The sequence below is a fragment of the Pituophis catenifer genome, unplaced genomic scaffold (assembly GCF_029215685.1).
Source record: "Pituophis catenifer annectens isolate HBS135680 unplaced genomic scaffold, rPitCat1.0.hap2 SCAF_3, whole genome shotgun sequence".
In the NCBI taxonomy this organism is placed as follows: Eukaryota; Metazoa; Chordata; class Lepidosauria; order Squamata; family Colubridae; genus Pituophis; species Pituophis catenifer.
Window position 1 is genome coordinate 120,313,702 of NW_027256883.1, and position 14,099 is coordinate 120,327,800.

Sequence of the window (14,099 nt, forward strand, 5' to 3'; positions counted from 1 at the left end):
GAGAGCATGAGTGATTGTACAAAGGGCATCTCTGTCTAGGAAAGGGTGCAACTGGCGCACTAGGCAAACCTGTACAAAAGCCCCCCTTGTCATGGCCGTCAGATGATCCACCAGGGACAGCCGAGGATCAAGGTGGACGCCTAGATTACGAACCCTTTCAGAGGGAGTCAGCAACTCCCCTCCCATCTGAAGTGGTGGGGGTACTAGATCAGGAGACACCGGCATCCACAGCCACTCAGTCTTGGAGACGTTGAGTCTGAGCCTGTTCCTACCCATCCAGACCTGTACCGCCTCCAGGCACTGGGACATCACGGAAAGGGCAACACTGGGTTGGTCCGGGATGGAGATGTAGAGCTGGGTATCATCAGCATACTGATGATACCTCACCCCAAAACTACAAATAATCTCACCCAGCGGCTTCATAAAGATGTTAAAGAGCAGGGGGGAGAGAACCGACCCCTACGGCACCCCACAAGTGAAGGGCCTCTGGGAGGATTGATGGCCTTTTGATGTAATAGTCTATAACTTTATGATATTTATATTTGTATATTTATATTGCAATCATCTCTCCCTATGCTTATGTAAACTTAAGAATGAACCCTTGCAATAGATATTGAAATAAATCTGGATTACATACTAGCCTTCTTACTAAATAAATAATTTTCAAACTATGAAATACTTTTTCTTCACTGCTTTTTCCCCCAAGCTAATATCCTGGGATAGATCAATAAGTTTGAACAATTCTTGAATCCTGCTTGTTAGACATAGATTATAATATTTCTCAATACTATTTTATACCATAGTACACAATATAAGTGTATCTTTGGAGTGAAATGAATAGTGAATCAAGGGGAAATTAATGTTATTTAATCATGTTCTGTGAAATTGGGCAAAAGGAGTGAAATAACAAAGGTGCACTCAAAAGCTACAAAAACTGCTTCCATATCCTTATAAGAAAAAAAATGGTTATAACTATTACACATGCTAGTTATATTGGTATATTGAGATAGTTTTGAGAATATTCTAAAAATATATATTTTCCTATATGTTTTACTGCTTTGTAAGAATCTAAACAAAAGCCCTATGCTTTCTTAGGTGGACATTGGGTTTCTGAGATCTGAAATTTGTCTTACCTTTTTAAAGAAGGAAAGCTTGAGAGAAATATATCTGAGTAGCTTGTATATATAAAATAGTTTATGCTTTTAGAAAGTGTAGCGTTATAAAATGTTGAAGAGCTTTCTTTTAAGTTTCTAGTCATTTGTTTATCTTCAACTCCCCTCCCCCCCCCGATCCTTTTCCTGGTTTTCCTTTCTGCTGAGTAACAGTCAGCTTTTATTGGTATCCCTTGTTAAGTTTTTCCATTCTGTTTTGAAGTAGAAACACGTTCTACTTTTGTGGTCTTGAAGGAAGCTAAAAACATCATGCTCAATTTCCTGTTATTTCTATAGACAGCTCTTTCCTGATTGTGACTCTCTTCCTCCTTGCTGCTGGCATAAGCTTCTTTCTAGCTTAGGAGCACTTAGTTGTCACCTCATTCAGTTCATGCAGCATTGGCTGAAAGAATAGCCTCAGGCTTCTATTCCTCCTCCCTTCCATAACTCTACTAGTACCATGGAGAAAGAACTAGATTGCTGTGAACATTGCCAGGAACTGACATTGAATCCCTAATGACAGCAAGAAACAGTGTGGTTGAAATCTATGTTGCTTCTTCTGCATCTGAACCAAGAAGAAAGGAAGTGAGATTAGATTTTGGATGCCTGTATTACTCTTCCATGAACTCCATCATGAAGTCGTAACACTTTTTAAGAGGAATAAGTTTGTTTGTTATATTTGTTACATTTATTATAATGATAAAGCCGCCCATCTTTCAACCAACTGTAGGTGGCTCCCATTTAAAATTTAAAAGACATACAAAATCATTTTAAACTATAATTTTCAATTATTCAGTTACACAAATGCTAGGAAGATTTACAAGTTGCACCTCCTATTATTGATGCAGATTTGTTTTCTTAACTTAAAGTTATGTTGACAAAGTTGACTTTAAAAAACTTGGAAAATATTGCTAGTCATCAGTTGATATGTTGAATTTATATGCAACTGAAGTAGAAATTCCTTGTAATACGTTTTCTTAAACAAATGTTCTCAGGCTATTAGAGTTCCCTCATGCACCTGGGACATCATTTTGGAATTATGTTTCACAACCACTATGGCAACCATGGTCTTGTCCCAGGTAATCTCAGATCTAGCACATATAGGTAGAGACACATCAGATTTCTTTATCTCTGACCTGCTGGTACAGGACATTGAATATGTTTTGATGTATCAGTTCTTGACCTAGATGAGTTTTACTGCCTTCTAAGATCTACTCAGATTCACATGTAAATCCAAAGCCACTTTTCTCAATAATCCAGTGGGCAGTTCTGTTGAGTGCCTGGTTATCTTCTTGGATTGGAAATCAGTTCAAGCTCTTGACACAATTGTCTCTGAGTTGCCTCTGACAGCTAATTCTGAAGATCATTTTGATTTCTGAGAAACTGAGAATAAAGCCCCAGAATGACATCTGGAGCACTAATGGAAGAGAATGAAAAATGAATCTGATTGAGCATATATTCAGTCTCGAGTGTAGTGATAAGGCCAGAGAGGCATCTCCATCATAATTATGTCAGATGGTAACCGTCCAGTGGTACTGATAAGGCTTCAAATTTCCTTAGGTGACACTGTCTTTTTACATATACTTTACGAGTAGAAATCATTGTCAGAGTTTTGATTCTAAATGAATTAATAACTGTGGCAGCATCTATTAAATGAGATTCCTTTTGGTCTGCAGACACTGATGAAATGGATAAGATCTGTGATTTAAACCATGTCCATCCATCAGGAAATGGGCTGGTAATAATCAGAAGGAAGTTATGTCAATAGACTCGAAGGAAACTTTCCTATGTTTCCTTCAAGCAATGTACCTCTTTCCTGGACCTGATCATATTAGATGCCAGTCTCCCAAGTTTTATTTTGGAGATAAGGCTATTGAAAATGCAGTGAGGCATGAGTTGCAGAGCACTCTAGAAGAATTATATATATATATATTTAGTTCTTTGCTATCAGGTTAAGGCTAGGGTTTACATCAAAACCTAAATGGGACTGTATACTCCTTGTGGTTCTGTTACATATCTTAGAAGACTTCAATAGTATAGACCATACTAACCTTCTGGACCTCCTGCAAGACTTGGGGATTAAAGTATTGTTTCATGATGATTTTGTTCCTTCCCTGAACAATTGATGGGTATGTATGTGTGTGTGAAATAGATGTTAAGATCATGGATCCTCTTTGTGACACATGCCCCAGAGATTGTCCTTCTACCCACTTCATAATATATACATGAAACCACTGGGAGAGGTTGGAAAGAGTATCAATTCTTCAAGATAGGCTACAACAGGAAACAGATACTGCTAAGCTTATAGGAATGCTACTTTGTTGTTACTGAGTATAATGGCAGTTTCTCCTATGCCTCCTTTTATACCAAACAGAATCAAGGGAGGGTTATTTTGAATTTCTCTCATACCTCTCTCTTTGCCAGGACTGAGTTATCTTTTGTTTTCTTTAAGTGCTTTTGCCAAATTTATTTTCACATTCCTCTACATCATACTGCTGATACTCAGTAACTGAATGGGAAAGTGGTGGTTTTAGATGAGGAAGCCTTTATCCAGTATTGATTGGTGCATCAGTAGCAGCCCTACTTGGAGCAAGGGGCTGGAAATGGTAGCTCTTATATTACTGTGTGACTACTGAAGATTGCTGCAATGCATTCACTATGTAACAATATTTGCAAATCACTTGGAAACTACTTTGTGCGAACTGCTGTACTTGGTTATGGATAGGTGAGAACCTCCATAACTATATAACACAGGTGCCATAATCCCTGCTCTGTTTTTGGTTTTGCCCTCTATTTTATGGATAGCCTCATTATTGTGTTAGGCTGGCATACACTTGGAGGACATTCTGGAAATTGTTTAAAAAGGAATTTTTCCAGAAAGTGTTTGGGAATAGGCAGTTTGTGTTTGCAAATTTTTTGAAGATAAATACCTTGGAGATTACAGCAGCATACAAATTAGACAGGCAGGCAGGCAGGCAGGCAGATAGAATTCCTTTCTGTATTTGCCATGCACAAATAAAAAATTTGCAGCTGGTTGAAATGACAAGAAATGGAGCACATTGTCAACCGCTAAAGCATTTCATAATGCTTAGTGAATATGCATGCATGTTTCCAAACACTATTGCTCGATCAGTCTATCTGAAACTACATCACTACATAATCTATGCAAATAATAAAACATACTGTAATCACTGTTCAAAGAAATTTAGGGGAATGTGAAGTTAACATTAAGAGCTTTTCTTCAAACTTGGAATAGTTTTTGTTGCTTTCGCTTGTCTTCATAGCTTTTGACACAATTTAAACCATGGCAATACCTAACAGGCTAATCTAGTTACCTCTGTAAATCTCCTTCAAGGCTGTCATAACTTTTATGCTGTTTTATGGGGAAGAGACATTGTGGACCACAAACTTAAGCTTGAACAATGGGTTTTAGCCTCATTCCCTGTTCCTGAGCTTCCTGAATACTTACTATCCCCCCCACCCCCCATAATCTCTTAGTTTTTTGGAATAAATTGGAGGAGGGGAAAGCAAAAAAAAATGATTAGGTGCCATTCTATCAGTGACTTGAAATTTTTAGAACAAAATCCAGTTAATTATACCATTCTTTGTAAATGTAAGTGATTTTATGAAGCAGTTTAGATTTGTATACTTTCTTCTGTTTATTGACTTTGGCAGTAGAATGCATTCTTCAAGTGGCCACGTAATCCCATATGCTTTGGATCATTTGGCATAACATAAGTAAGAAGAAAATAATTACTGTATAATTTAATGAAAGAGCACTTTCTCACCAAATGCTAATCATATATTGTACAAATGTTTATTTATATATAATTTATATTAGAAATGTTCACAGAGATAAAAGATAAACATGAGTAATATAAAGTAAGATTAAAGAGCAATAAAAAAGGAAAATGTAAGGTGGGAAATTAAGAAAATGTAATTAAGAAATAGAAAAACAAAGTTGTGTAAAGAAGTGACTTCCAATCTTCTTTACAGTAGTTACAAATTTATCTTCTCTCATTAAAGTTACATGCATTGTACAAATGCTTTTAATATGGTTTAAGTTATTTTTTTCTGGTTCCTTAATACAAATTTGCCTAAAATATACATCATGTTTTCTAAATAAGTTTAAGTAATTTTAATAGGCTTACAGTTTATTTTAAAGATACACAGCAAAGAAGTATAAAGAAATCAATCACCTAGCAATTCTCATAGAAAATCTGATCCCTTATGTATTTCTTTATAGCCCCTAATTTTATTTATTTATCAAATTTAGAAACAAATTTAGAATTTCCCCTTATATTTTATATTTTTTTCTTCAATTTCTAATAAATTACATGGAAGATTTAGAGCAAAACCAAGGATTTTCTTGAGTTTGAGTGTTGTGACCATTGAATAGATGTAGACATTTTGATGGATTGTCCTACATTAAAGCCAGACATTCTTGTTGGAAGATCTCCCATTTACTACAGAGGCAAAGTGGGAAGAGTCTGAAAGTGCTTTCTAGGGGATATGATCATCCCATGTTTTTTCCTTGCTTTATGCCAAAGTGTATGTATGGCCATCAGCTCTGCTGTCCCTCAGCCTTTACACATCTCCAACCTTTCTATCCGGTTCCTTCTTTCCTCCCTTAGATTTCCATCAAATAACTTTATTTATTTATTTATTTATTTTAAATTTATATACCGCCCTTCTCCCTGAGGACTCAGGGCGGTGTACAGCCAGAATTAAAAAACATAAAATACAAATATTAAAACAATTAAAATATATATAAATTTGGCCCAAAATTAAAAATACAAACCAATTAAACATTTAAAATTTCTTCTTAAGCCAGCCCGGCTTGCTGGAAAAAGTGGATTTTAAGGGCACGGCGGAAGGCGCTAAGGTCTTGGATTCTCCTTATCTCTGGGGGCAACTGATTCCAGAGGGTAGGTGCCCCCACAGAGAAGGCCCTCCCCCTGGGGGTCACCAGCCTGCATTGATTGGCTGATGGCACCCTGAGGAGGCCCTCTCTGTGGGAGTGCACGGGACGATGGGAGGTCGTTGGTAGCAGCAGGCGGTCTCGAAGATAGCTAGGCCCGATGCCATGGAGCGCTTTAAAGGTGATAACCAGCACCTTGAAGCGCACCCAGAAGACCACTGGGAGCCAGTGCAGCTCGCGCAGGAGCGGTGTTACATGGGAGCGCCAAGCTGCTCCCATCACTGCTGCATTCTGGACCAGTTGGAGCCTCCGGGTGCTCTTCAAGGGGAGCCCCATGTAGAGAGCGTTGCAGTAGTCAAGGCGAGAAGTGACGAGGGCATGAGTGACTGTGCACAGGGAATCCCAATCAAGAAAGGGCCGCAACTGGCGAATCAGGCGAACCTGACAAAAGGTCCCCCTGGTTACAGCCGTCAGATGTTCCTCCAAGGACAGCTGCCTATCCAGGATGACTCCCAGATTGCGAGCCCCTTCTGTGAGGGCCAAAGACTCTCCCCCAATAGTCAGTGATGGAGTCAACTGACTATATCGGGATGCCGGGAGCCACAGCCACTCAGTCTTGGAAGGGTTGAGCTTGAGCCTGTTCCTCCCCATCCAGATCCGCACAGCCTCCAGGCACTGGGACATCACTTCAAGGGCATCATATAACTAATTATAACTAACTAATTATAGTTTCTCAGAAAGAATCTTTTCAATAGGGCAGTGGGTATTTTTTTAAAAAAAAAAAAATCTAACACTAGTTGAGAATAAAATTATTTCATGGTTTTAGCTATGAAAACCAGCTAAGTGATTTTGGGCCAGTCATTTTCTCTCAGCCCAACATTCCTCACAGGGCTGTTGTGGGGAATAGGATGGAGGTGTATTGGATGTGTTTGCCACCTTGAGCTATTTATAAAGATAATAAAGGAGCGATACAAATACATAAATTTCATAGACTGATGTGGATATTATCCATCTCTAGTTAAAAAGAGTAGTACTGTACAATATTTCATTCATCATCTTCACTGTTTTTGAATTTCTTTAGCTAACTCTTCTACCAATCAAAAGCAATATATTTCTGGCTTTCAAAATAGTTGTAATAAATGGGTTGTTGAAAAAAATATTGATTTTTTAAAAAATTATTTTAATATTATGCTCTTGTCAAATAACTTTGTTAATATATACATGCGTCTTCTCTTTCTATATAGGAAGGAGCTTCAGCACGAAAGACTCAGACCCCAGCAGCACAACCTGTGGCAAGGCCAGGTAAAAGCGGTATATTTATCTATGATAGTATGAAACATAAAAAAAAAACCACTGTGTCAGAAATGCAAACCCATTTTCAAATTCACTCTGACTTGCTGTGGAAACTACTGAAGCTTTCACTTTTAAATTATGATTTTTCCCCATAAAAATCAAATGAATACATTTACATTTCTGCTTGTATATGTGATAATGTGATACAATAATTACAAGAATGTATGCATTCTGTAAATTTCAGGTACTTTTAGAATCATTTCTTTCCTATGTACAGTAATCTTTGGAAGGTATGTAAAAATACTAGGGATCTCTACCATATCATATTATTGTTTGTTAATCTACAGCCATGATGGTGAACCTATGACATGCATGCCCAAAGTGGCATGTGGAGCCATGTCGCCTGGCATGCGTGGCATCGCCCGTTCCTCTTCCGGGTTTCTGGTGTGCATGCACACGCGATGATCATCTGGCCTTTGTGAGTGTGGCAATGCTGGAACCTGGAAGAGCTGGTCTTCCGTTTTCTGGTGTGAGCATGCACGTTGGCCAGCTGATCGGGGCATGTACATGTGCAGCAGTAACTGGAAGACTTACTTGCCCCAAACCGAAAATACCCCCTGGGCAGCTCTTCTTCCTGACTGCGGCCCTGACGAGTGCACACATGTGTGCAAAGTGTTCCCTTTTCAATACCTGGTGTCTCACGCATGCCATCACTGATCTATAGTATCCAGGATTTTGAGAAGAAGTAGGTAAACCTAGCAAAAAGTATGATGTGATCATATTCTGAAAAAAGCTTAATCATCTTTCAGTACTGGTAATATTTATATGACTTCACTGTATTTCATTTCTTGTGATGCATTTCAGAAGATAGTGCTTGATATATGTAATACATTATATACTTTAATAATGAATGTCATATAAGTACTTCAAAGGCTGAATAATGACTGTTGGGCTTCAGGTTTATAAACACTTGAGGGGAACATGCCTTTAATTGATTATTAAAAAGTAATACAATACAAAGGTTTAAAAAAAGAAATAAAATAGAGTTCTATATGAATTCTATAATGTCTTAATGGCACAGCCATAATTAAAAACAAATCACACTCTTCAGCTTTTATAAACAAAAGTACCTGCAGGATTTTTTCCAGTAATAAAGAAAAACTGCTGATTAAATAGCCATCACTAAAAAAATATGTATGCATCCATTCTAAAGTATTTATCTTGTGTTGCTAAACTTTCTTCTAAAACTGATTTCAGAATAGAATGCTAATGTGTTTGAAGTAGCATAATGTTGGGATTTTATACTGGTTTTGTTATCTTTGCAGTTGTGTGCCAGTTCTTAGAAAGGTCATACTGCCTGTCATAGTTATCTCACCAGGGCTGTTGAGAATAAGAATGTGCTTGGAACTGACAAGCAATGATATGAAAAGAGTAGAAATAGCAAGAGCTGAAATGCATCTGGATAATTTCTGGATAACTGCCGCACATGAGGTCACACTGCCAGATGCGATTTCACACATATTAACTGAAAGCTCTGCACAAGCTTCATCAGTACAAAAGCAAGCCCATATCAAGATTGACCTTCCATAATGCAGGATACAAAGAAATAAAGTGCCAGAAAGCACCTAGTGCTTTCCCTCAGGGGTTCTCTAGGAAAAAAATGCTTACATTTCTTTAGTATTTTTATCTATTTATTCCCTATCATTTTAAAATATGAACTTTTAATAGAGTCTCATAGACCACAAAGTATTTGAAGTCAGTGTGATGTGATCCACAAACCTTGGATGTAAAATCATTACATTGTATTGGAAAGGCCAGCACCCAATCCCCAATATTTTTTAGTCTGTTTTTCAAGCTTATTACAGTCATTTTGATTTTATTTTTATTTTCTAGAGTCACCTATCATCAATTTGGATCAACCATAAATGTTATTAACATTGTCCTACCTCTGCAAAAATAGAGGGCCCAGGACTGAAATCTGTGGCATCTGTTTTGATACTTAACTCCTGGTAGATGTCAAACTGTTGATGAATTTGTGCATTCATTTAATTGTCATTTCATCAAACCCATACTTTACTAGCTTGCTAATCAGAATGCCATGCTTTAATTTCTCAAATGTTTTTGCTTAAATTAAGATGTATCAACTATTATACTACTACTACTATTACTACAGTTATCTAATGAAAAAATGAGATATGGTTAGAAAACTAAGGGTACATTTGCCTCCCTTCAATCACCCAGCCTATCAAAGACAATACATGAAGACTCAACCAGACAATCAACAAATTTCTTCAGTATTTTTGATTACAGTTTATTTGTCCTTGGTGCCACATTTGTTCGAAGTAAAAAGATATTTCTTGGTAATGTTTCTGTCAATCTCAAGCTTCAGTTATGTCCTTTCAATCCATTGTTTACAGTTTTCTAGTAAGTTTTGTCTGCAGAGTTCAGTCAGTCTTCATATCTGTTTCTTAAGTCACAACTAGTAAAAAAGGTTTTTCTTATTCCCTATTGGTTACATAGGGCTTTTCCTCTTAAATTTTGCTGCTAAACTCCTGTTCGTTTGCTTAATTTGTTCCCTTAATTTACTCTTTTAAAACTGAGTGTATATCTTTCTTAATGTATCTGAAGCAGCCTCTGCTTACTCAGCAAGAACCATTCAAAATATTTACTTAACACGCAATGCTTTTGAACATTAGCTTTCCTGAACATTTTGCAACAAAAGAAGACACAGGTAATCCTTGAATTACATCACAATTAGGACCAGAATTTCCATTGCTAAGCAAGGCATTTGTTAAGTGAATTGTGCCTGATTTTTCAACCTTTTTTTGCCATGGTTGTTTAGTGAATCACTAAAGTTGTTAAGTGAATCACATCATTAAGTGAATCTGGCTTGCCCCATTGACTTTGCTTGTCAGAGAAGGCAGCTGGAAAGGTCACAAATGGTGATCACATGACATCAGGATGCTGGAACAATAATAAATACATGCCCATTGCCAATGATCCAAATTTTGATCACATGATTGTGGAGATGCTGCAGCTGTCGTAAATGCAAGTACTGGTTATAAGTTATTTTTTTCCGGTGCCAGTGTATTTTTGAATGGTTGTAAGTTAAGGACTACCTGTACTGTTCTTATAGTTCTGAAACCCCATCTTAATATATCTTTTATTATATTCATCCACTGTTAAGAATTTTAGCCAAATGATATGCAAGAATCAAAACTCATAGTTGAGTCCTCAGTGTCCATTGAAGAAGCAGAGGTACCTTGTATTTGGTAGTTGAAAAGAAAGGATATTCTTACATACTTATGTCAGCAAAATAGATTTAAAGGGTGATTGCTAATTTTTCGGGTAATTTAGTTAATCCAACAACACAATAACAATATTGTTATTTTTGTTAATAATATGTTATTTACATGAAGCTTTTCCACACTGAAACCTTCAGGTATCCAAGGCATTTAACACCCATGCTCCTTTTTGTGTCTGAAATATTAAGCACTGGAATTATATGCTTTGAAAGTGCAGAGGGCATTAAGAAAGAGGGAAATTTCATTAATTCAAAACTTAATACAGCCATTCTGTGCTTTTTTCCTATAGTTTCTCAAGCAAGACCTCCTCCAAATCAAAAAAAAGGTGAGTTGTTTTCAATTTTACAGCTGTTTTCATCTTATCAAATTGACATTATGGATTTTGTCATAAATTTATTAATTAGCATTTTAATTTGTATTTTAGTATAATTGTTCAGCCAAAGCTTGAAAAGTTTGATGAAAGTTGCCTTTTATTTGCTTTAAAAATATGTATCTTTCTATAGGATCACGAACACCAATTATCATTATTCCAGCAGCTACCACTTCGTTAATTACTATGCTTAATGCAAAAGACCTTTTGCAGGATCTCAAGTAAGTAACTAAAAGATACACAGGGTAAAAGTCTCTTTTCAAGGATAAATGAAGCACTTTGGCAGCCTTGACTAGGATTTATATATATTGGGTTGTGCGTCACTTGCAGCATTCCTAGATTGAACACCTTGCTCGTGGTCCACTCATGCCCTTGTAGTCTCCAGTTTAGATTATTGCAACATATTGTACATGAGGTTGCCCTTAAGGACATTTGGTGCAGACATGTGGGCAATTAATGGTGTCAGTTTTTCAGCATATGCAATATCACTGCACCATCAGCTTCATTGGCTTCCAGTATGCTTCTCAGTAGAAATCAAGGTGCTGATAAAAGTTTTCATGGCTTGGCACTGGGCTACTTACAAGACTGTCTCTCCTTGTTTTTAACCATTCCCTCCAGTCTGGCAGGAGGGTTTCCTTAGCTGATGGGTACCATCAGCTAAGGAACTTCAGGTGGTGCGGCGCGGCCCTGGAGGAGGACCTTTTCTGCCACGGTGCCCGCCCTTTAAAACATCATTCCACTTGAGATTAAGTCAGCCTCTACTCTGCTGGCCTTTTGCAAGGTCCTGGAAATCCGATCCAAGCATGAGGCCCCAGGAGTGTGATAGAATTCATCTTTTTTTGATATTTATGAATGGGTTTTTTTCCCAATTTTTATATTATATGTTGTATTTACTTTATTGTAAGCCACCCACAGTCACTCATGAGAGTCAGGTGGCTAAATCAATACATAAATGTAAATGAAATAGATTTGCATTTTATAACAACTGTTTTTATTGTATATGAAAATTGCATCTCAACAAAACAAATGAAGAAATGCACTCAGAATTGAACAAAAATAAGGATTTATTTGTGAAGTCAATTGTTCTCTAGGGTGTTCACTTCTTGGACATTCAGTTTACTTTGCTTCTTGACTGCATAATGCTTTTCTATGTCTAGCAGATAGTTCCCCATATTAAGCATGGGAGCCATTAGATTTGAACTGATTTCTCCTTATTTTTCAAAGAACATGCTATGCATATTTAACCATTATTAATAAACCACATGCAAGGCCAGCATTGAAGTAGTGTACGTGAGGGACGTTCATGAGACTCTAAAAATTGAATATGTAGCACTCCGGTACTGAATATAGTCAGGTCTTCATTCTTACCTGCTTTACCAGCATTATGCAAATGCTTACTCCCTAAATCATCTCAGTGAGCTAGTGATAAATCCAACAACACAAATAAGTACTGCATATGTCCTGTGCTGATGCACTATGATTTTCAGATCTAAATTATAATATGATGTGCCAAAAAATTGTATTGGCTGACCTATGGAATTGTGAATGTAAAATTGAGGGAGGTGTACCAGTTCATTGCCTTGAGTTTTGGAGGACAAGCAAGATATTAATTTAATGTTGACAATGTGGTGTAACAGTCCATATTTATTGTTACAATGCCGCTTTATAGATAAATCTCCCACAATGAATGCCAATACATTAATTAAAAGAAAAAATAAGACAACTATCCTTTTACCTTTTCAGTTGCAACAGTGACCGGGTGACCTTGCCTGAATTGTAATGGCTTGAAGCTCTAATTAGCTGGTGAAGGGAAATTCTGACTTTATAAAAACAGGAATTATAATCAAACTAAACCTTTCTTCAGTACAGACATATCCCACATCAATTATTCCTTATCTGTGCTTCAGGAATCACATATAATCAGAGAGAATAGTGAAGGTGTTCCCTGGTCCTGTTTCTCTCCTCTCCCACCAATTCACTCAAAACTTGAGATTGCTAATTTTTTCCAGGTTTTTAAGAGAAGATATACCCAGGCACCATCAATTATGTAATGGTTCTCAAATAGTGTAGTCTAGTGATCTGCATAAAATAAATGATAATGAAGTACTGTCCGGTGTCATTTTATAATTACTATTTTCTGTACCGCATCAATTTTTTCTATTTATGTTTTATTCTATTTATTTAGATGAGCAGCAGAATTGTTGTTTTACTAGTAAAAAAAAAACCTTTAAAAAGATTCTATCTTAAAATTGTAGGATATGAAAGTTCTACAGGAAGCTTAAATATTCTTTATTATATATTTTTCTTTTATCTGGGTTTTTGGCTGATACCTTGGTAACAAATATGGGTTTGAATTTTAGTTCAAGAGAGTATGGGACAGGGCAGAATGAATTGTTAGGGAAAAGCAGCAATGGAAAAGAGTTAAATACTTGTCCTTGCAGCTTTTTCTATTATAATTCACTCCCTCTCATTATTATTTTCCGTCAATATAGAGGGAGCTGGGACATTGCCTCCATGATTAGTTTGATGTTTGTTTGTTTGTTTGTTTATTTATTTATTTATTTATTTATTTATTTATTTATTTATTTATTTATTTATTTATTGCGATTTATATGCCGCCTTTCTCCCTAGGGACTCAAGGCGGCTTACAAAATGACAACTTCAATACAAATCACAATACAATACCTCTTCCTTTAGAAACAGTAAAGTAATCAATCATATTTTGCTTTTAAGATGTTTTTCAATATGTATAACACATATTGGTTGTTGGAAAGTAAGCAAATCAAAGGTCAAGCAGAATTTGCCGTGGATCTTTTTTCTACTTTCTTTTTACACCTCATGAAGCTGTATTGATTGTTTACTGTTAAAACTGTCCCTCTATCATCCTATAGGTACCATATTTTGCCATTAAAGATTTCAGATATTGCGGAATCTTACTCTGTTGTAAAAGAAATTGGTGTGCAGTATAATCATGATTGATATTCTGTTCAAGTAATTTTCATTCATTTATATAACTCCACATTCTGTTTTATTGTGGATCCAACATCACTTCCTAGTCT

The 14,099-nt window shown here is 36.5% G+C and overlaps 1 protein-coding gene across 1 annotated transcript in view; it reads left to right on the plus strand.

Annotated features, from left to right (window-relative positions):
• The window catches only part of CDC73 (cell division cycle 73), a 120,248-nt gene that overhangs the window by 92,309 nt on the left and 13,840 nt on the right, over nt 1-14,099 (plus strand). Inside the window, exons 11-13 of the mRNA XM_070940966.1 lie at nt 7,317-7,374; nt 10,960-10,995; nt 11,174-11,261. Coding sequence (XP_070797067.1) covers nt 7,317-7,374; nt 10,960-10,995; nt 11,174-11,261 — 182 coding nt within the window. The remainder of the gene's footprint in view (nt 1-7,316; nt 7,375-10,959; nt 10,996-11,173; nt 11,262-14,099) is intronic.